General features: G+C 38.4%; 1 protein-coding gene across 2 annotated transcripts in view; it reads left to right on the plus strand.

Annotated features, from left to right (window-relative positions):
• The window catches only part of TGFBR3 (transforming growth factor beta receptor 3), a 117,773-nt gene extending 97,029 nt beyond the window's left edge, over window positions 1-20,744 (plus strand). The window contains exons 12-17 of one of the 2 annotated variants that reach the window (XM_021404089.1): window positions 257-433; window positions 3,489-3,788; window positions 4,812-4,929; window positions 9,271-9,306; window positions 11,421-11,528; window positions 16,941-17,059. In XM_021404089.1, coding sequence (XP_021259764.1) covers window positions 257-433; window positions 3,489-3,788; window positions 4,812-4,929; window positions 9,271-9,306; window positions 11,421-11,528; window positions 16,941-17,059 — 858 coding nt within the window. Of the gene's footprint in view, window positions 1-256; window positions 434-3,488; window positions 3,789-4,811; window positions 4,930-9,270; window positions 9,307-11,420; window positions 11,529-16,940 lie in introns of both variants that reach the window. The other variant, XM_021404088.1, reaches the window with a different exon arrangement.

Genomic DNA, 21,456 nt, shown 5'->3' on the forward strand with positions numbered 1-21,456 from the left:
TACTCTTGGTTTTGCGCCTGACAACTGAGAAAAACCTGTTGTAATATGCAGTTCACAGAAATTACATAAATAATACAGCAATTAACTTGTCTTTACCTCTCTTCCTCCCACTTCAATTTCTTGTGACCCTGCTGAAGGGTTGCACTAAGTAAAAGGAATGCGGGAGGGGCATTACTGTATACTCAAATTTGTCCTTACCCTGCTACCACTTCTAACTCAGGATGCCTTTGTACTTTTATCTTTTTTGTAATTTCAGTTTAATTGCACGCTGCACCAGCCAGATAAAGACTTTTTTAATCCTGCCATGTCCTGGCCTCCTGAGCCACACATCACCAATGTGACCTTCAACATGGAGCTCTACAAAACAGATCTGTTCCTTGCTCCATCCCAAGGACTCTTCTCTGTTTCTGAAAATGGGCCAATATACGTAGAGGTAACAAACTGAGAAATGCTTTCAAACTAGCAGAAGCATTTTGCAGGGCCATACAGCTGAGCCACGTTTTTGCTTGTTAACTGAAAGGTCTCATTGTGCAGCTGCTTTAGGCAGACAGTTATGTGCTTTTGGAGTGGTAGAGAACAGAAACTGTGGGTTTGATTTTAACTGCAAGCAGAATAATGCTTTTGGTCAAAATCAAAGAATTCCTGCAGAGTGCATGAATTTAGGTACAGGGTCATTCTTTTCATATCTGCTTTACTGTGCAGAACCTAAAAATGGTCACTTAAGTTTTTGCTCTGAGTTGGCATTTTTTGGTGAAGACTTCAGGGTTTCTTTTATTGGGTAGAATGGTTGAACCTCATATGAAAGATGTAGGCATGCAAAAAAATGGTTGCAAGTGTCTGTCTTTTACATACTAGTGTTCTCAGGTTACAAAGTTAATACAGATTCTGATCTGTCTCTGATGTACTTACAAATACTGGTTTTCTTGTGCTAACACACAGCATCTAAGTGTATAAAATAAATAAACCCTGCAAAGTCAGCAGCCATAAGTATAGTGGCTCACTTAACATGAGTAGTTATCATCTCTGTTTCAGTGTACTGTGAATCTTTCTCATTCTCTACCCAATGAAGAGTTTTGTACTTCTTTGGAGAAAGGCTATAAGGATTCATCCTGAAGTAGTTACTTTAAATGAGTTTCTGAGTCTTTGTAGTATGATACAGCACCAAGACACGGCATGGTGGAAACAGAAGCGTGAAGTGGTACCAGAGCTCCCGATTTATGTTTCCTCTCAGCTCCTGCTACATTATAGTATCAGTTACTAGAGCAGTTTTCTGCTTCCTTTCTTTAAAACTTCTGTTCATTTCAGGGCAGCTAGATAGCGGATGGTCTGTGAAGGTCTTCAATTTTTGTTTTTTTTTTTCCAATTTCTCTTACTTTTTTGGGGAGTAAAATACCAGCTAAACAGTGAAAAGAGTACCACAGAAGCTTTGCCTTTACCATATCCGCAGAGCTAAAATGAAGTCCATTACATCAGGGAAGCTTTCTCTAAACAGATCTACTTGTCTCTAACTCTGTCATAGGAGTTTCTTAGCAAGTAGACTTGGGAACGGTATTTGTGACCTTTAGTTGGTGGTAGTTTATTTTGCGTGTTCTGTAGATGTTTAGTTGACTATTTTCTGCTTAAAAGACTTTAAACAGTGTGATAGTGAAAAGTACTTAAGACAGCTGAAACAAAAAGAAGGTATGTCCTCATCAGTTAAGAATATGTTCATAAAAGACACATGATTTTTTTTCATTTGGATAAAACCTTCTGCTTCCTTCAGCAATCTGGGATGAATCCCCTTGGCTCCTAGCTCTTGGAACTGATCTGGTTCTGGAGCTGTTTATTCAGACAGATGTGCTGATTTCTTCACCACCTGTCCTGGCAAAACCCCTTTTTTTTCCTGTTTCTCCTTCTTGCACAATGGAAAATTTATATCGGTTTTGGACTTCTGTGATTTCATTTCTAACTGACAGACTTTTTTAATTTTTGTTGTTGTTATTAAAAAAAGCCGACTAAACTCCCCACTATTTTTGATCAGTAAATTACTTAGGCCTTAATCTGTAAGAACTCTCTCTGCCTTTTCCTTCTTTGCTAAAAAATTTTTGTTGGTGTCTGAATATTTTGGCTTTTTTTCCCCAGATTTGATTTTCTTAGCTTTTCTTGGTCTCAGCTTCCTAGTGTAATTCTTTTTGTTTCCTTGAGCTATTGTGCATCTTTTTATTTACACGATGTTGTTTCATACCACTGTGATATACTTGTCCTCCTTGTCATAATGTCTTTTTTTTTTAACTGGTTTACACCATCAGCTTGTTTACCTATCAATATCAGTGCCTTGATTTTCATTCACCACTCTTTTTTCCTGTTCTTCTGAGATGATCTCTCCTGCTTAGATGCTTCAGCCCATCCTTTCATCTTTGATTACTGCTCACATTATGAAAAAAAGGGAAATGCCATTCTTCACTGCACAGCTTAACATCCGAACATTTCTGTATAGACCACAGGAAAATTTGGAAGGCTCTTTCGTAAATATACATGTAGCACATAAGAATTAAGTACACATTTAAGGCACATTTCTTATTCCTAAGGAGAACATTATTTCTTGCAGCGCTGTTTTCATCACATAGTGTTAAATGATCTTGTTATTTGTTAAGAGTAGCAAGCTTCATTTGTTACAAATTCCAGTTTTTTGCCTAGTTATTCTGTAATGTTTGTTGTCTCTATCCAGTTCAGGTGAAGCACATCGGTACTCTGCAAGTTGGCAGTTTTAATTATTTTTCATTAAAGAATATCAATTTCAGACTCATACTTGACAAAAAATTAGGGCTTTTTAGTAGACTGCTCACACCCCCCAGTCCCAGAACGCCACCTGCATGTCAGACCTTGACTTCCACTCTGCCTTTGCATTCCACTCTTGGCTGGGGCTGAGTTCTCTGTTGTATGTGGCTTTCTTTCTGTTTCTTTTTTTATCTCTTTTTATTTTTTTTATTTTTTTCCTTTTTCTTTCAATTTCTTTTTCTTTTTCATTCTTCTTTTTTTTCCTTTTTCTTTTTTTTCTTTTTTCCTTTTCCTTTTTTCTTTTTCTTTTTAATCAGTAAAGCTTTCAATAAAGAGATAGGATTAGTAATTGCCTTTCATAGAGTTCTCATGATCTGTCTGGCTGTAAAGGAAGCAGCACCATCTGAAGTTGTAGTCAACTTCATCCTTCCAACCCCTGCAATTCTGTCATTCTGTGATCTGGTCTGCATTTTTCATTTTATTTATTTATTTATTTTAAAGATAAGGAATTGTTGTTATGCATGGTAATGCTATTTAAACAGCTGCTAGTTTTGAAACTGTAGATTTTCCTCTCTGTGTGTGACAGCCTACCCTTAACATTTAGCTTTCAAAACAGTTCAACTTGAAAGAGGAATTGGATCACTACTTTAAACAAATGTCAAAAATATGAATGAAACATGAACTAAAAATGTCATTTTGGAGATCTTACTGTGTCTTTCTTTTTATTGCAGGTATCTGTGACTAAAGCTGACAGATCCTTAGGCTTTGCCATTCAAACGTGCTTTGTTTCCCCATTTTCAAATCCAGATAGAATGTCTGATTACACCATTATAGAAAATATTTGTCCTAAGGATGAATCTGTTAAATTCTACAGCACTGAGAAGTTGAACTTCCCGATAGCACATGCACAGAAGGACAAAAAAAGATTTAGCTTTGTGTTTAAACCGATATTCAACATCTCACTGCTCTTTCTTCACTGTGAGTTAACTTTGTGTACAAATAAAGACAAAGATATACAAAGACTGCCTAAGGTCAGTATTTTTTTTTAACTCTAAACTTCTGATTTAGGTAAAAATAAGTTGTGGTTTCTCTTTTTTTAATCTGAACTTTAATGGTTTTCTATTGGATTGGTATAGTGAACATGGTATTTCTAGATTCAAGATTTTAATGAGTTACGATGCTATGTGTTTTGACCACAAAAATTACAGTTTCTATTTAAATCTCATTGCGTGGGATAAATAGAAATTGCTTTTTGTTATGCAAGTGGTTCAGATTTATCTTTGCTATCAGTCTTACATAACAGCATGACAAACAATGTTAGTTTTAACTTCCAAACTCATGCATAATACTAGGTAATCTTGCAAGTGTGTTTGACCCTCCTTTTATGAACAGTGAGATCAGCCTCTCTCAGTAGAACTTGGGTAGAAAGTAAGTAAGTAAGAAAGTAAGTGCTGGCACGTCTGCTACATTTTGGTACTACATCATCTTTTGTATTTTTACAGCAAACAGTCCTGCACTGCTCTACTGATTCTAAATAAAATTCACATTCTATTTGATATTTACAAAAGACAATCACCAAATTTTGCTTTACGACTGATGAATATGGCTTCAGTTCATTACCAGAGAATGTATTTTAAGAATTTTAGATTTTTATTTATTTTTGGTGACTTCTGCACACTGCCTTCAAAATGTATTTTTTAAATATGATTTGTCATTACTGGGCAATATGTATTTGTAGCTACAGTTTTTTAAACTGGTATTAAAAAATGTTATGCTAAAGTAAGATAATTACTACAACTGAAGTTCAATAGCAACACTCAGAAATCTTAGAGGATTCTTAATGAATGCAAAGGTTGCATTTTGAAACACTGCTAAGGATTACTTTTGCCTGTGCATTATACAGATATTGTTTGGAGGTTCTCCTATATTTTTTTGATAAACAATATTTGATCAAACTTATAATGAGATGGCTGTGTAGCTGGCAGAGCTGGACTGACAGACACTACTGGTGTTTGAGCAACTCTGACCTCACTCACTGTTCTTTCTATCTGCAGTGTGTTCCTCCTGATGAAGCTTGCACCTCTCTGAATGTGGATATGATCTTGGCCATGATGCACAACAAAAAAACCTTCACCAAGCCTCTTGTAATAACTCACGAAGGAAAACCAGAAGGTATGAAAGTGGGCTTGTCTTGTATGATAAAGCTATATATATTATATTGTGTACATATAACCACTTGAAATGGGGTTAAAAAAAAAAGAGTACTTGAATTATGAAATATCTTGTGATCTTGTGGTAGTACTGCGTTTATAAGTTGTTGTTTGTTCAGACTTTTCCCCAGCAGAAGTCATCATGGCCATTTGTTGCCCTCTTTTAATGGCCCTTATTGATCCCTGGAATGTGGTTTTGTCCAGCATTGTCAAAGGAATACTGTACTAAGTAACAAAATTTGTTTCAAAAGTGTAAATACATTGCTAGTGTTTCCAGCAATTTCTTGTTGCCCAGAAGTCAACAGCAGTAGTCTGTCTCCTGCTGTATCACTTCTTTATTGTGTCTGTAAATATGTATCTAGGAATAACAGCAGTAGAATTACGAAGTGTTGAGAATGCTGAAGCCCAGTAAGTTTGTAAAGCAAAAAGGTGTCCCCTGGAAAGAAACTTACTGGATTGTTAGAAAATAAAGAGAAAAAGATGACCTTTTATGCAACTCCCTTTTGATAGACTTCAGACATGTTTATTTCTGTGGAAGTTTTTGATAAACATCTTATTCACATCTTTTGTGGAGTGATTTTATTACTGCTTTCGGTTTAGTCATTGGAACAACTTGCTATTGCTTATCTTTAATGTCTCTTACAGGTATAAGAAAATCTGGGAAAATTATCTTTCACAGATCTTTCACAATTCAATTATCTTTCACAAACCTACATAGTCCTGAGCATCATGGGTCTCTAATGTGATAGATTTTTTTTTTTTTTTGGTCATGTTTTAGAAATAATAAGCATGGTTTTAGTACCTTAATGGTAAAATTTGCTTTCATCTGAAGGACAGCAAATGTAAGTGAAATAAACTCAGTTCTGCACCCATGTCTAGTAGAGAAGTTCTCTAATTCACATTAGTGGAAGCCATATCTATCTACAGGCAGTGTAGAACCTCTGAATAGTTCTAGTTTTGTGAAAGAGCAGTGCTGTGCTGACAAAAACGGCATTATGAGAACATGCTCTAGCTTAAGGATATGCCCTGTGTTTTTTTTAAAGCAACAGGAACTGAGAACTATTTCCAGTTTCATTTAGTTTGAAAGTTCTTGGTGAATCCCTCTGGCAACAGCATTAGTCATGTTTTGATGGATTCATAGAAGGAGAAGGTATACATGCATTATCTTTTCCTTTTGTATTAGCATGGCAGTTTAATTAGTAAGCTCCAGTGGCTTTATGTGCATATCAAAATCTTACAATTGTGTACAAAGGCTGCTTGAAATTTTGGAATGCTTTTCAGGTAATGTCAAAGGACAGGGATGAGAAATCCTTTAACCTCCGTTGTACAGTGTGAGATTTTTAGTTTTCAAACAATTTATAGTACAGCATTGCTATGGGACTTAAGGAACAAGTGTTTCTATTTAACTCTGCAGGACAGCTTATGATTTGTTTCACAAGTTTCTTGTCAATACAGGTCAAATCCACAATGAATTAAAAGCAAGTAATTGATCTGTCGATGTGATACAGCTTAAATCTCTACTTTGGGTCTGATTCTATGCTCTTTCTTTTTACAAAGCTCCCGCTTTTTCATTTGCTTTTCTATTGGAGATGAGTAAATCCTCCAACTGAAGTTCATCTTTCAATAAACGGACTTATACTCTGAGCTCTCTTGCCCTTCTGATGTGTGGAGCATTGTGTGCAGCTCCCGTCTAGGACTGCACTCAGAATGATGCCTTTGTGAGTGGCACAAGGTCTTAGTGTGCAAAGACGAGCTAAATTTATAAAGATTAGTTGCAAGACAACGATGTGATAGAGTATTTTGTTGCATCGTGGGTGATTTGGTCTAATTGTGGGACGTTCCATGGAAATCTCCCCCAGCATATCACAGCTTCCAGACATAATACAAAGTGGCACATTAACAACGTATCTTTGTTGGTATGCAGTTGTTCTGCAGTGAATCAAATGACCCCTTTCTAAAAGTAAAGACCAATGCATCTAACTAAGATTTGGTGAATAAGTCAAGTTGCGTTACTGAGAGGGAGAATTTATGTCTCAGAGGTGTTGTTCATAATTTTTTTTCATGTGAACAGGCCAGCTTTCATTTTTTTAGACCATTCTATGAGTTACTGCTGTTTCTGCTGCTCTGTAAGCAAAGTGAAGAAATCACATGCTTGAAATTTCAAAAGTCTTACCAAACTAAACATTGCAAAGGTAATTTTTTTCTTCAGACATAATCTTATGACTGTCATTGACTCTAGTAGAATTCACAATTGTCTTATCTGTACGAGACTAATTATTTCCCCTTACTAATGTTCCGGTTTTATACAGACTCAGTTACATATACTATTACAGTACATCCCAGTGGAAGTGTCTAAAAGCTTCATGTCATGTTCTTTCCATATGCATTGTTGCCTTTTAACACCCCTGCCCAGGTTCAGTGAAAGGCATATAGCTATAGCTATTTAAATGTTTGGAAATATTTGCTCTTCTGTTGAAATAGTCTACCAACTTCATTGTTCAAATTTTTGTCAGGTGTGGAAACTTTAGATTGTTATTTCAGCAAAAGGAGGTTAAGCTGAACAGCTAACAGGTGCCTCTGTTCTGAAGAAGTGTAGAGCATCATGATAGTGTTTAAAAACCAGTAGCCACTTTTCCTGGACTTCAAGGATTCCCACTGCTCCTGTATTGCTCTGAGCAACCCACATTAAAATAACATGAAAGAACTGGATCAGTGGGGAGAACTGATAACAAGCTACATAACCTATTGTTAATTAGTGGATTTTATATTCTCTTTACAGAGGCCAATGGCAGAATGAGTGTGGAAAATTAATTCTCTTATCTTGGAAGGCATGTTGTTGGCACTTGGGATATGCCACTAGAGTATTTGGACAATCAGATAGTGCCTTTAGCTGTGTTTGTACTGTGGCCTTGCTCCCTGGTTACAGTCCAGCCTTCCTCACAAACGTTACATTCAGTTATGCATGAACAAGCTCCCCAAGACCCTCTTTTCTCACCTGTTTCCTATTACTGTTCCACCTGTTTCCTACTATCCTGCTGAGAGTAATCTGGAGGAGATAACCATGCATTAAAACAACGGAATGTAATGCAGTTTAAGAATGAAGTGCTATTTGGATACTGTAGGCACATGTGTCTGAGAGTCTAATGCCCTTATAGGATATTGCTGTCAGTTTAGTGCTGCCACTGGAGTTTAAGAAGCTAGAAAAACTGTCTTGGTTTAAGAACACTTTAAAAAAATAACATTTTTTTCTTTTTTGTTGTTGTTGTTTTGTTTTTCTTTTTTGCACCACTATGTTCATGTTGCAAATGCACTTGGTTTATTTTTTCGTCCCTAAAGATATAAAAACAAGTATTTGGGCACTGTCTTAACAAATCCTTTTACAGCTATTGCACTGAACACTCTCAAATATTGCCAGAATTTAAACAAGATCCCTAGGTTACTGGGCAGTACAGAAGCAAACTCTGCAGCTAACCAAACAAAGACGTGGATCTGAAGCCAGGATTTCTGGCTCTTCTGCTCGAGGTGGCATTCTTGGAGAAAGATAAGAGGAGCCAGTTAAGCATAAGAAGAGAAAATTCTTCATTTCTTAACATGTATTTACTTAATCTCTTTCTGCTACATGCTGATAATGAAGATGATAATGCCAAGAATAATAACTTTGGTTTAATAGCTATGATCTTTGATTTCCTGTATGTATTTAAACCAAACCAAACAACCCACCACCACTAAAAAAAGCCCAGCTAAACAACATTCAAAACAGAATACCAAGCAGGAATTAGGGCAATGTGTGAATCAACATGTATTCATGCAATTTGGATGAACAAATGTATATTATGCCATAATAGTGATTTTTTTCTTTAGAGATGATAGCCATTTGCTGTTCTGGTTTGGTTTTGGTGATTTAGCATGCCGGTATCTCATGTTTGTGACTGGTCAGTAGCCAGATGAATGTAATCGCTTTAGGACAGCCCTTGTAATACCTGCTCAATTAAGAGCTCCTCATACGAATTACCAGACTTACTGCAGGTTAGAACTGATGATATCTGGGTGGAAAGTTGTAATGTACTTGCCAGCAAATCACACGTTGCATGAACATAGTTCATGCTATAATGTTTCTCTGAGGAATGATCAATAAATGGAGTTTTTCTAGGCAGAGAAAGATTTGGACTGGTTTTCCTGAAGTTTTTGGTTTCAAAGGTTGCAATTAATGTATTTCTGCCTGATCAGATCCTGAAGTTTACTTTCAGAGTTTGAAGGCTCTGTGCAAAACTTTCTAAGTTTTTTTTTGTTTGTTTTAAAACAGATTCTTCTCTTCCAAAATCAAATGTGAGACAACCATGTAAGTAACTCTTCAACATATCTCTTTCGAGCCTTTAAATTTTGTCTAGTATTAGATTAATTAAGAAAATTATCTTCAAGCTTTCTGAATTATGTGTATGTGGGTGAGTTTGTTAAATTCTGGTACAGGAGAGAATGCTGATTAGTGCTGCTAAAGGCATTCCCATTGATCTTTAGAGAGAAGGATTGTAATTGTATGCATATGTGAAAATTGAATTTGGGGAAACACTGCTTAGAATTTCAGACTTAATGACTTCATTTGCTGATGTGTGTGTTATTTCCCCCATCTCTGCCAAGGCTACCACTTCCCAATACAAGAGTTTCAGCAGGAATGCTATCTTAAGGAGCTCCTGTATCCTATTGCAAGCCTCCCTCCTATGTTGCACTGCAATTGCTCACATCCTCAATTACTCTGGCACCAGCGCTCGTAGGCCATGCGCTAATTGAGATCACTGAATTGATGTGGATTCATTTATTTGTTTTTGTCCTGTTGTATTGATATAGTGAATTTTATTTTTCACCATGGTCAGTGACTGACCCTGGAGAGGGAGAAAAAGGAGAGAAGTGGCACTAGGAGGGAAGAATACACAGGAAGGTGAAGGTGATTTGCAGCTAAAATCAGGAATGAATGGAGAAGAGGGGAAATTAGAAGAGGAAGTGCAAAGAAGGTGTTTTTTTCCCCCTCTATTTCTGTCCCCATAGCTTTGGGACTGAATTTACTCTAAATAACAAAGATTATGTAAAATCATGCTTCTACTGCATTAGCCTCTAGATGACTTTATCCTCTTCACTAAGTCTTCTCAGAGGAGAGTATACTGGGCTGGTGCCTCGCGGAAGAAGAACAGTTGAGTTTTGGAGGTTCTTTTCTGTTTTGCGTTTAAAAATGACCAAGTGCTGATGAAGGAGTGAGAAATAGTCCCATATTACAAATGGGAGAAAAGTCTTCTAAGCCACTATCCATCTAGTTTTGCACATGCAAATTTGGTCACAGACACAAGATTGGATCCTGAAGGCCCTTGCCAATGGGAACTGCTGGAGATTATGTTTATCAGAATAGGAATGGCACTGAGAGTCTCAGGAGCTGGTGGGCTGAGGGATGTCTGTGGGAATATCTGTTGAATGCAGGAACATGTGTAGTTATTTCTTAAGTGAGGGTGTTGGTTGTGTTTTAAGAACTGTAACTGTCCTGAAGGATACTACTGAGATCTAGTCACTTCATTTCCCAACCAGCTTAGTCAGTAAAATGTTATTTGCTGGCCTAAGCCATTCTGTGTACTGGGAGACATTAAAAAATACTGAAACTAGAAATCCATTTTGTAAGAAAAGATTTCCACCAAATGTTTCATGAAAGAGTGTTTTTGAAGCATTTCTAATCACCAAAAAGAGAAAGACAAAAGCTGGAAGCTTTTTTGATGCTAAACTCTGCGGCATTGTATCAAGGAACCAGATGCTGTTACCCTTGAAATGGTACTGCAAAATTGCTTCTCCCCTAGAAAGTGATCTTGTGTGCGCGTTGGGGGGAGTGTTCTATTTCTGTGTTCTGGAATTAATTTCAGTTATTGTTTTTCACATTTGGCAATCTTTTCAATTGTTTCTATTTATGTTTTTGCTGACTTTTTGTTGGCATCTCTTTCCTCTTAACAGCAGTTCCGTTCTCCACCTAGAATTCAGACTGAACTTGTAGGAGATGTAGGGAAAAGTTTGCTTGAATATTAGGGCATTTAAATTAATATAATCTTTTGCCAAAAATCTCTGCCTCTGTGAAACACTTTTTTTAAGATAAATGGATATTCAATTGAAAGCAGCTTATTAAGGGCCAAATGAAAATGCTTAATTTTTGCAGTGAGTTCCACGTTTGGGTGTGCAGAGCTCAAGCTTTGCTTTGTGATGTGGAACAGTTGGTTGGACAGAAGCCAGTCTCCAAAAGCATCATTTTTATTTTCTTGATGCTTATCTGCTACACTGTTCCTTGAATGTTGCTTAATTAACTATGAACTTAAACTAAAAAGAAAATCTGAACAACTTTTTCCATGAAAGTGTAAGGGTAATTGTTGTTAAACACTATTTCTCACTGGCAAAATTAAAAAGCCCTTATTGTGTGTGTTTGCCTTTTAGCTGTGTTCTATGGCTTGGACACCCTGACCGTTGTGGGCATTGCCTTTGCAGCATTTGTAATTGGAGCTCTGCTAACAGGAGCGCTGTGGTTCATCTACTCTCACACAGGTAAGCATAAAGGCTCTTGGCGACTTCAGTGTAGATCATGCTGCAGGAAATGCAGTGTGATATGAGGGAGGGGAGGGGAGCTAGCAGTAGCCATCCTGCCCTTGTTTCTCACTTGCTGTACTCTGTGGGCAACTCCTTGCAGGAGCCTGTTGGTATTTATGAGTAGATTGGTACCTGCTCTTCCTTAAAAGGAGATATTATGTGTTTTGAAAATATTTTAATTTTTTTTTTTTAAATCTTAAATATGAGTCTTGAAAACTCACCTGGGATCTCGAGAGTAAAACTGAGTTTTCCTGGGTTGTGCGTTATCATTAGTGGCATCACTGTATTTCAAATTAATTAGCATATCCATTAATGTATCCCTTTTGGTTCACATACTTCTTTTTTTAATTTATTTGGTTGGGTTTTTTTTAAGTTACTAAATTAGATTCATGTGACTCGGGATGCAGCATGATCAGTGGGCCAAATGACTGAGAGAATGCCTTACTTGCTTTGACGTTTTCTGAATATAACTAGACTTGAAAATGTTTCTCTTGATTACACAGAAATTTTGCCCCAGCCATTTATTTCTCTGTTCATCAGCTGTTGCACAAGATGGTAGAAGTCATGGATAATCTCATTTAATTTAACCCAAGCAAATAACCAAAAATGTGCCTGAAATTGATGCACCTCTTATGCATAGCTAATTTTTCAGTGTCTCCTTCTCACATTTTTTTCCATACTACAATGAGTTAGGAGAAATACAACACCATTAGAAGCAGAGTTTGTTTGCGGAGCTCTCTGTTGCGTGGCTTGATGTGAACAAAGATTGGACAGTGATAAGGCCTTGCTTTGGGGCATGTGACCTTGGCTGCTTGTGGATTATGGAGTATTTCAGGATCCCTGTGGCGTGCTGGACTCCCACCTACTTCCATTTTTGACACTGCAAGACCCTGCCAAGATCTTTGGGAGGTGGGGAGAATATGAGGTCGTTTACTCCAAACCTGTGCAGCTCTGGAGCCCTAGGATTGTCCCATAGCACATTACAGGATATTGTGGGTTTTTCTCTGCATTTAAAACCTTATGGAAGCCACATAGGAGGAAGAATCTGGCCCTGTCAGGTCAGAGCTCCTATAAATATTATGACCCAGGAGCTTATGTTAATTTGGAAAAAATCTGTTTTATTTCCAGTTGACAGTACAACAACTTTGTATAAGCATTTTAATACTTCCCAATGCATCAGCTGTGTATGAAGCTTGTTTGGAATTCAGAGGCAAATATGGAAACTGTAAATGCTGGGATCATAAGTGTAAACAGTATTATCCTGCCCCATATACTAATGAAACATTGTGCAAGAAACGTAAGTGTAATTTTGATGGGTAAATAGGAGATAATTTCCAAATAGGCAACACTTACTAACAAAAACAGTAAAACAGTTGTTAAATTAATACTGTTGGTTCTGTGTTTGTGAAAGTTGAGATTCTGTTCATATACAGAATTAACTGTGGAGGCATGTTATGTATCAGTAATGACAGAACACTCAGAAGCAGCATAATTAATCCTTCACCAGCGGCAAGACTTGGACCAATCCCATTAAGACTATTACACTAACAAAGTAGATCAGTCATAGTTACCATGTAAAAGTAGTAAAGAAGACAGCTGCTCTGATTTTGTGTTTAAGAGGTGAAAATAAGTGGAGAAAAAGACCTGACAAAGAGAAGAAATAACTTAGAAGAAAAAAAAGGAAGGAGACACTTTAACTCAACAGATCAGAGAATCGCAGGAGTGAGATGTGAAAATTACCTTGGTGGAGAAATTTTAGCCAACCTTTCAGCCAAAGGGCTCCCTACTTTTGATCCTTTGTCCAGTTGACTAAAGGCCTTGCAAAGCGACTGACAGCAGTATTATTTCTGACTGGAGAGGGCTCAAGAACAAAGTGAAAGCAGCAGAGATTTGCTACAACTAAATGAAGAAATAAAAATTCTTGCAGAGTGTGCTGTTTCAGAAACCCTTCAAAATTAGCCTTGTAAGTATCTATCAAGTATCTGTCTTAATAGGAATAATTGGCTTTGTTTAGGAAAGGACGTGCACAAATCTGTTAAGTTACTGAGGCTGCCAAACCTATCTCCAAAGGTGTGAACAGAAAGCTGTTACATGGAATGTCAATCACTTCATTCTCTAAGGAAGTGTTTTTTTTCTGCTTCAGACAGTGCTGCAAGTGAACAGGATAGAATGTTCCAAAATCTGAGGAGTTAAAAGCGTCTCTCCTCCCCCACTTCTCCTTTTTTTTTTAATGGGATCTGATTTAAAATAAACTGACATAGCAACCAATTATATTTGGCAAATGGAGATAGAAAAGCAAACATTCAAACTTCCTGGACAGGGAGTACAACTGGCAGCTTTCCTAAGTGTGAATAATAAAGTGCATGTTGTCGCGCTCGGATGAGTAAAAGCTTGTTTACTGTCAATAGACATGTCCGCTTTGAGTAGTCCTGGTTCAGTAACGTTGGATACATTAAGCTGTTTACCAGAAGACAGATGGGGAATGCCTCTTCAGCAATAATTTACATTTCTTTAAGTCCATTTCATGAATATTCTTAAAAAATACTGTGCTGCAGCTTTGCTGGGTGTTTAGGAAATAAGATGTAGGAAAAATCAGCCAGTCCAAGTACAGTTGCTGGTCTGTGTTTGTAACATCACAGTGACAAAGTTTCTTTTGTTCAGGTCTTTGAAAATGTATTCCGCAGCTGATCAGGGTGCATGGGAGCTGCCAATAATGCTCTAGAGATGAGGCACTGAAGACAAAATCAAATTGCAGCAGGGGATGCCAGTGAGGGAGGGGACTGCCATCCCAAACTGAAGGGAAGTGCTTGTAGGACACTTCCAAGAGGAACTGAAAGGAGCAGATAGTGATGTAGGGATTGCACAGAGACCAACATGGTGCCTGTCACTTTTCCATAAAGAAAACAATACAAGGTTAGCTTATAATTGAATTTCTGGTTAAATACATCCAGATTGCACTGACACACTGACGCAGAGCTGTGTAACTGCGGTTTTGTAAGTGGGTGACGGAGGGCGGGAGGCAGGGGCCCCACTAGGGGGCCGGGCCGGAGCTGCCTCCTCCAGTGCTGCCAGCTGGGGTTAGCCCTTCACTGCCTTCTGATGTTTTTCCTTTGCTTGCTTTGTCTTAGTGAAAGCGAGTTTGTTTATCGCTGCCTCTGTAAATATATCCTTTTGTACAAAGGAAGGAGGGCTTATACACAAACAACTGGAGGAGAAGGGAGCAGCGAGGAGGGGAAAGCTATCCAAATGAGGCTTATGAAAGTCTTTACAGTACAGTAACACAAAGCACTGATTTGATACAGCTTATTCTGATGAGTTACAAAGCTGTTTCTAGTGCAAGTTAGAGCTGGAACACATTTTATGTGCAGATGGCTGGGGCTGGATTCTGACTTGTTGCCTGTAAGCAGAAATCTGCATTTTGCTGATGAGCGATGTGGATATTTCTTACACCATGGAGAACAGAGTCAAAATCTGCTCACAAAAGTAAAGTCTCTATTTCATGTCTGTGAGGGTGAGCCTCCCACTCAACATTTCATCAGCCTCCTGGGCAATGCGTTTTAGTGGTTGTTTTTTTTCTGTCCAATCTGCCTTCCCCATCCCAAGAGCAGCAGTGTGCAAGGCCATTCTGTGCGCTCCAGGGCTGTGCCTGGGCTTATGGCTGTGGCTGCAGCACAAGCTTGCAGTGACCCCAGCAATTCCTATTACAAAGAACACTTGCAGCCTCTGCTGTGAAAAATCCTCAGACCTCCCTTGTTCAGAGTAGACTCTGAGGACTCCACAGCTGGCAGAAGTATGTGTTCTTCATCCGGTGGAAGTCTGTTGGCTTTGGCCTGAGATGCAACACGTTAAGCACATGCAGCCCTGCGGGTCCCTTCCTGAGCAGCACAGGGTGTAGAAGCCAGGGCATGGAATGTGCCATGAGGTTCCTACAGGAGGGCCTGTCCCTGCTCCGTGACCCTGTCACTGAAGTGCTTGCTCTGAGCAGGAAAGAAGAATTGGTCTCCACCTTCTTCAGCTACTGGCAGACCTGGCTTGTGGGATCAGATAACCTTGGGCAATATGCGAGGCAGGAGGTCTGCAGCCCTCCTAAACTCACAAGGCAGGAGATCCACCAGCCTTTGAGTCTTCCTGATCATTCCTGCCCATGATCCAGCAAAATATTTCCTTCTTGTGACTTCACTGGGAGAGCGACTGTGTGCTGCTGGCTGCCATGGGTTGTTCCATGGCTTCACGTGGCAATGATTTCCCTGTTACTGTGCCGAGGTCTCAGGCTTACCTCCAGACAAAGATTACAGAGTCACAGAATGGCTCAGTTTGGAAGGGACCTTAAAGATCAGCTACTTCCAACCCCCTGCCATTGGAGGGGTACAATGACAGTGTAAATCACATAAACTTCATTTTCACATCTGTTCTGAAGAGGCTATTTTGTAATAGTGCTACAAATGAGGTTGCAATAGTGAGCACTGAAACTTTAAAATAAATAACTGGGGCTTTTTTTTAATGTTATTTATGATTTCCTATGTGGCCTCAATGTGATATTTTGGGCATTTACTTTATGACACAATCCAGTAAGAGCTGGATTTCTTCCAGAGGATCCCTGCCACATGTGCAGAATGGACATGAAGAGAGCAGACAAAATCTAGGTTTTAACAGGAGTCGTAAATCTGGCTTTAACTCCTGAGAGCTTGATTTGGCAATCCAGATAACAAAGGGCTTTTAATTTATTGTCAATAAACAATTTATAAGAAGTGGTGAGGCTTGTTCTCACTGATTTGTAAGTGCTGCTCATACTGTGGCAGCTGCAAGGGAACTTCCTGCATGTTACGTTGGGAGTACATCAAGTCAAGATTGCAGCATAGCCTGTTGTTTTTCTCCATTAAGAAAATGGATCATGTCTCAGGATATGTGGTATCCTGCTGACTGATGAGCTTTGTCTTTAGCTCCAGCTTCTCAGTTATAGCAAATGCGCTGCTCTGTGAACTGGAGTTGGAACAAAAGTCTGCATTTCACTGGCTTTTTTCCATGGAACAGAAAAAGCTATGAAGTCGTCTGAATCACATGATGAGACACACTTGAGTGATGGCTGACAACAGAAGGTGGACAGTGTCTATCTTGGTCATTTCCATCTGCTGCTTTTACAGTGATTAAGAAAACAACGATATTATTTTCCCCATGTGCATAGCGATGCTAAGGTAACAAAGTAGAGTAGTATTTTCAGCAGTACTCTGAAGTCTGTCACACAAAACATTAGTTGTATGGAAATAAAAACGACCAGAAGAAGACTGGGAAGGAATGGAATATTTTCTATGACAACTAACGTTTTCCGTTTCTCTCCCCCCCCATCTCCTTTCTTCTCTCCCTTTTCCTCAGGGGAAACAGCTGGAAGACGGCAGGTCCCTACATCCCCACCAGCCTCTGAGAACAGCAGCGCAGCACATAGCATTGGCAGCACGCAGAGCACCCCTTGCTCCAGCAGCAGCGCAACCTAACTGTGGGGAGAGCAACAGTGAGGAACAGCATAGGAGTGCAGAGGTTCAAAGGACTGTGTGTTGTTGACATCAGCGTCTTCCAGCTCCAAGTTTGGTTCCTTTGTGAAAAAGTGAGGATACATTGTTCTACAAAAAAAAAAAAGACTGATTTTCTTTTGGGGAAGCCACTGTGTGTGTGTGTGTGCTTGTGCACACAATGCATGGGTAAGCACAGCCTTTTGGATCTATAGTGTGTTATGCTACATGTGACAAAGCTACTAATGTTACAGTACTGCAACCTGTTCTAAGGGCCTCTGGGCCCTCAATGTGAAATCTTTGCCAGTTTGGAAAAATGCTGCTTTGTCTATATGACTTTTTCTTTCCCTAAACCTTCTCATTGACACAAGGTATTCATTAAGGGAATTCAAAAAGATAAGCAGAACAAAAATCATCTTAGGTCAAAAGATTTCTATTTGTCTAAGCAAGAAAGCCTCAAGGTCAAATCTCTTTGGTTAATAACATTTTATTACTTCAGCTACATTAGTCACTTTTTAGTAACCTTTGTTTTGTTAAGCTTACAGCTACAGCATCTCATTCGCTTTTCTGTTGTGTTTGCAGCTTCAGGTTTGTTCCAGTTATTTCTGTTTTAATGCACATTGATTTGGTAATTGGAGAAGAGCACACTCTAACATTCCCTTTCCTGTTTTCCAGGCCAAAGCTCTTTAATAAGAGATTTTTTTCATCTACTATACCAAATACAAACACACATGAACATTAAGATAAACAATGTTCTTGTGCACTAGTATAAATGTGTGTGTACATTTAATGGCAGTGTCCTTATGCAAATAGATGTATATCTGAATATTTAGGTCCAAACCTGTTAATTCAACAACTGCAGAATTAGCTTAGTGTTCCTTCCATGTGTAAAACATAAAGTGCATATATATGAAACAAGTGGCTCTTTGGTTCATAATGGGTAGATAGAGGAGATAAAGAAGGTGGCAGTTCTACTCCTTTAGCTCCCCCCAAATTCCTGTTGAAATAAGAGATGATTTTGAGAGGGCACAGAGAATGTGCAGTAAAACCTATTGTTTTTGTAAAATGCCACCTATGAAACTAAGCTTATTCTTTTGTGATAAGTGTGCAGTTTTTTATCCCAAACCGTTGTAGGAAGATTGCAATTTGATAGTCCCAAAGTAGTGTTGGAATGCAGAAAGCACAAAAAGGTACTAATTGTCTCATTATGTTTTTTTAGTGTATTGCCATAGCTTGACCTTTGACTAGATGCCAAATGAGAAGAAACAATCTGTAATTTTTAATGCGTGATTCTTTGACTGTTATATTGCCACTTTTTTAATTTTAATGTGTCCTACTGATCCTTCTCCTTTAAAGAAAAATGAGTGTTGTTTTCCTCTAAAAATGGGGTAAGTAACTTTCATTAATTTTAGTAAGGGTTACCTGTGTTTTGCAAGTGGAGAAGGAAATTCATTACACTAGAGTGATAGTCTGCTCTGAAGTCTGAGCTGCAGATTTCTTTTGCTGATTCTACACTTGTGCCTTGCTGATGCCAGGGTGGTCAAAGTGCAAGATACGCAATGGATGTTAAGCGCCCAGAGTTGGGTAGAAGAGTATTGCTCAATTTGAATCAAATTTGTTACTAATCCTGCAAACATTTATGCCTATGGGCAGCTACGTGCATCATCTTGGTAGTACATGAACACGCTCAGTTCTACAGCTTATTGGTATTCTCAAAGTCAATAGAGACATCCAGTGCACAGAGTTACGCATGTGAAAAGTGTTTTATGTTACTAGGCCAATGAATAGTCCTGGAAACATCAACAGGAATTGTCATGCAAGTGTAGTTGTACCCATGCACAGGAGTATGCAGGATTGGTTCTGTTAAGAGGTGTCAGGAGGATGAAGGTGCTACCTGTGTGGTTGAAAAGAAAGCGCTTTGCCTAACCTTCAGCAGAATGTATTGTAAAAGCATATTCTATGTGTAAAGTCTTTAAAGATGTCTTCAAGGAAGACTAGAGTCTCTAAGTTCAATCATAGCTATATTTTACTACATTAAATTTGTGTATAAAGATATATTTAAATGTTTTAGATAAATGTAAGTTACTCTATATGAAATGTTTAATTTCAGTTACTGTGAAATTTATGTACTCTGTAAATTCTTTCCCCATTTTAACCCTTTCCTTCAGATATTTTATTAAGTAGTTTCTCATAAGAAGTTATTAGATTTGGTTGTTGGGAGGGATGGGTTAAAAACTTCTATGTAAAATAGATAACTTTATATTTTTGAGAGAAACATGCTGCATTAACAATGTTTTTATCAAAAAATTACTCTAATTTTTAAGTGATGTAGAGATTTATATTTACTGTTGGATAAACCAAAAATATATAAAGTTCAAAGATTGAATTTATTGGCTTCTATTTCAAATATTTTAATCAGCTGAACTTGGTGTACTTAGCTGTTTAATTCAGAAATTGTAATAAGTCTGAATTAATTGGCTATTGGAGATTACCAAAAATGCATGCAATTCTTTAGCAGATGGAAGAGGCATTTCTGATTAGAGAGAGAACTAAAACGGACATTCCGAGTTAATAGCTTTATTACAAAAACATATAGTACTTTCCAGCAGCTATTAAGCTGCCTGTGATTCAGAGTACTGATACACCTGTAAGCTCTGCTTTTGTAATAGCCATTTATATCTACTGCAAGTTTCTGTGTTTGGTGTGGCAAGCTATCTGAATGTGTAACTGCAAGTCAGTCATTGCCAAGTACATCGAACCTGGACTTGTGACACTGAATTTCATGTGGCAAATATCTGCCTGTTGTGGAGAGCCACTAGGACACCTCTGTACCACTGATGTCCCAGCACAGGCCTTTAAAGCAGGGCTCCAGGGGGCTGGCTGCCTGCTGGCTCCCATCGCAGTGATAAATTTTAGTGTAATCAGATTGACTCCAAAGGAACTTCTTATGCAAGAATGGGAGGACTGGGTTTAAAAGGGTCACCTTTTCTCTGAAAGCTGTTAGTAACATACTTAATCTCCAAAGCATACTGCTTGTTGTGACATTTGCTGCCTAATCACTAACCTGTTACAGCCTTTGGTGTTGGACATTACTATACTGATGTTTCAAGAAGTCAGAGCTTTATGTGCTAGGATGTTTTTGTAGCATTTTCCGCATGGAAATGGATTTTCCAAAATGTCTGTAGATGTTGATGATTGTAAACTTTCCCCTGCCTTTTTCTGACCCTTTCTTGTATGTATGTACTGTTCTTTCTGTTACGTATATCTACCTCACGCTTCACAAGAGGACTGTACTGTTGGTTGTGCTGACAGCTCTTCCTGTGAGGTGACTGATCTGCCATGTTGTTGTTCGTCATTCATGGGGATGTTCATAGAGTTAACAATACTTTGCTACCATGTACCCACCAGTTCCACACACAGTATTTTCAACTTTAAATAAATAAGTATATTTCTTTAGGATCCAAATGCCAGATATTTTTTTAAATCAAAGAGCATTAGAAATGTACTTGCTAATACCTGTGGCCAGTCAGAACACCCCATTTGTACTACACATTATGTTCAGTATTGCAGAGACTTGTGGAAAGTGCTTAGTTGTACAGTTTTGATAACCACAGTTTTGTGTCATCTTAGTCTCTTGTGCACAATAAAGTATATATCAATTTGTTAACAACTGATGGTGCGATTCATTTATTTGAAGCAATTTATACCAACAAACTGCGAAAAACAGTTGATTGAGATCTGTGTTACTGCCTATTTCCTCCTCTTCCATAAACTTCAGTGAGAGTTGTGCATTAAGGCAGGATTTGGTTTTGTCATATCTTTCTTTTTCTCCCTTCTCTATTCTTTTATCCAGTGACTTTGGCTTCTCAGTATCATGGCTGCTTGCAGAAGGCAGCAGACATATTGAGTTGAATGCTGCCGTTCTTCACTCCAAGTCCAAAGTTCAGATCCTGCAGGTTTTCTGTTGTTGTATATTGTGACATGTCCTGAGTCCTATCCTGCATAAAGTCTGGCTTGAGCACAGCCAAAACTGAGAGTCAGCTGAGAGTCCTCTATCTGAAGCAGCAGAGTTCCCTTGGTCTGTTGTACACTTAACTGCAAGTACACTGGAGATGAGCAAACAAGACTGAGCTGTATTTTCATTACTGAGGGGTCGTGCTCTGCTAGAGCAGATAGCTTGGTCAAGTGCCAGGAGGGCAAGGATTTGGATGTTTACTATCCTAGTTATTGCTTTGTTTCCTGTATTTCATGTGCAAAATATTCTTTATGGGCAGTCCAGGGGAGCCGGCCTCAGCTGTATTTCCTTGGGTTATTCAAAGGTTATGGCTATTAACTCACAAAATGAAGTTCCCTAAAAAAGGAATTCCAAATGTTTGATGGTC

The sequence above is a fragment of the Numida meleagris genome, chromosome 7, assembly GCF_002078875.1.
Source record: "Numida meleagris isolate 19003 breed g44 Domestic line chromosome 7, NumMel1.0, whole genome shotgun sequence".
Taxonomy (NCBI): Eukaryota; Metazoa; Chordata; class Aves; order Galliformes; family Numididae; genus Numida; species Numida meleagris.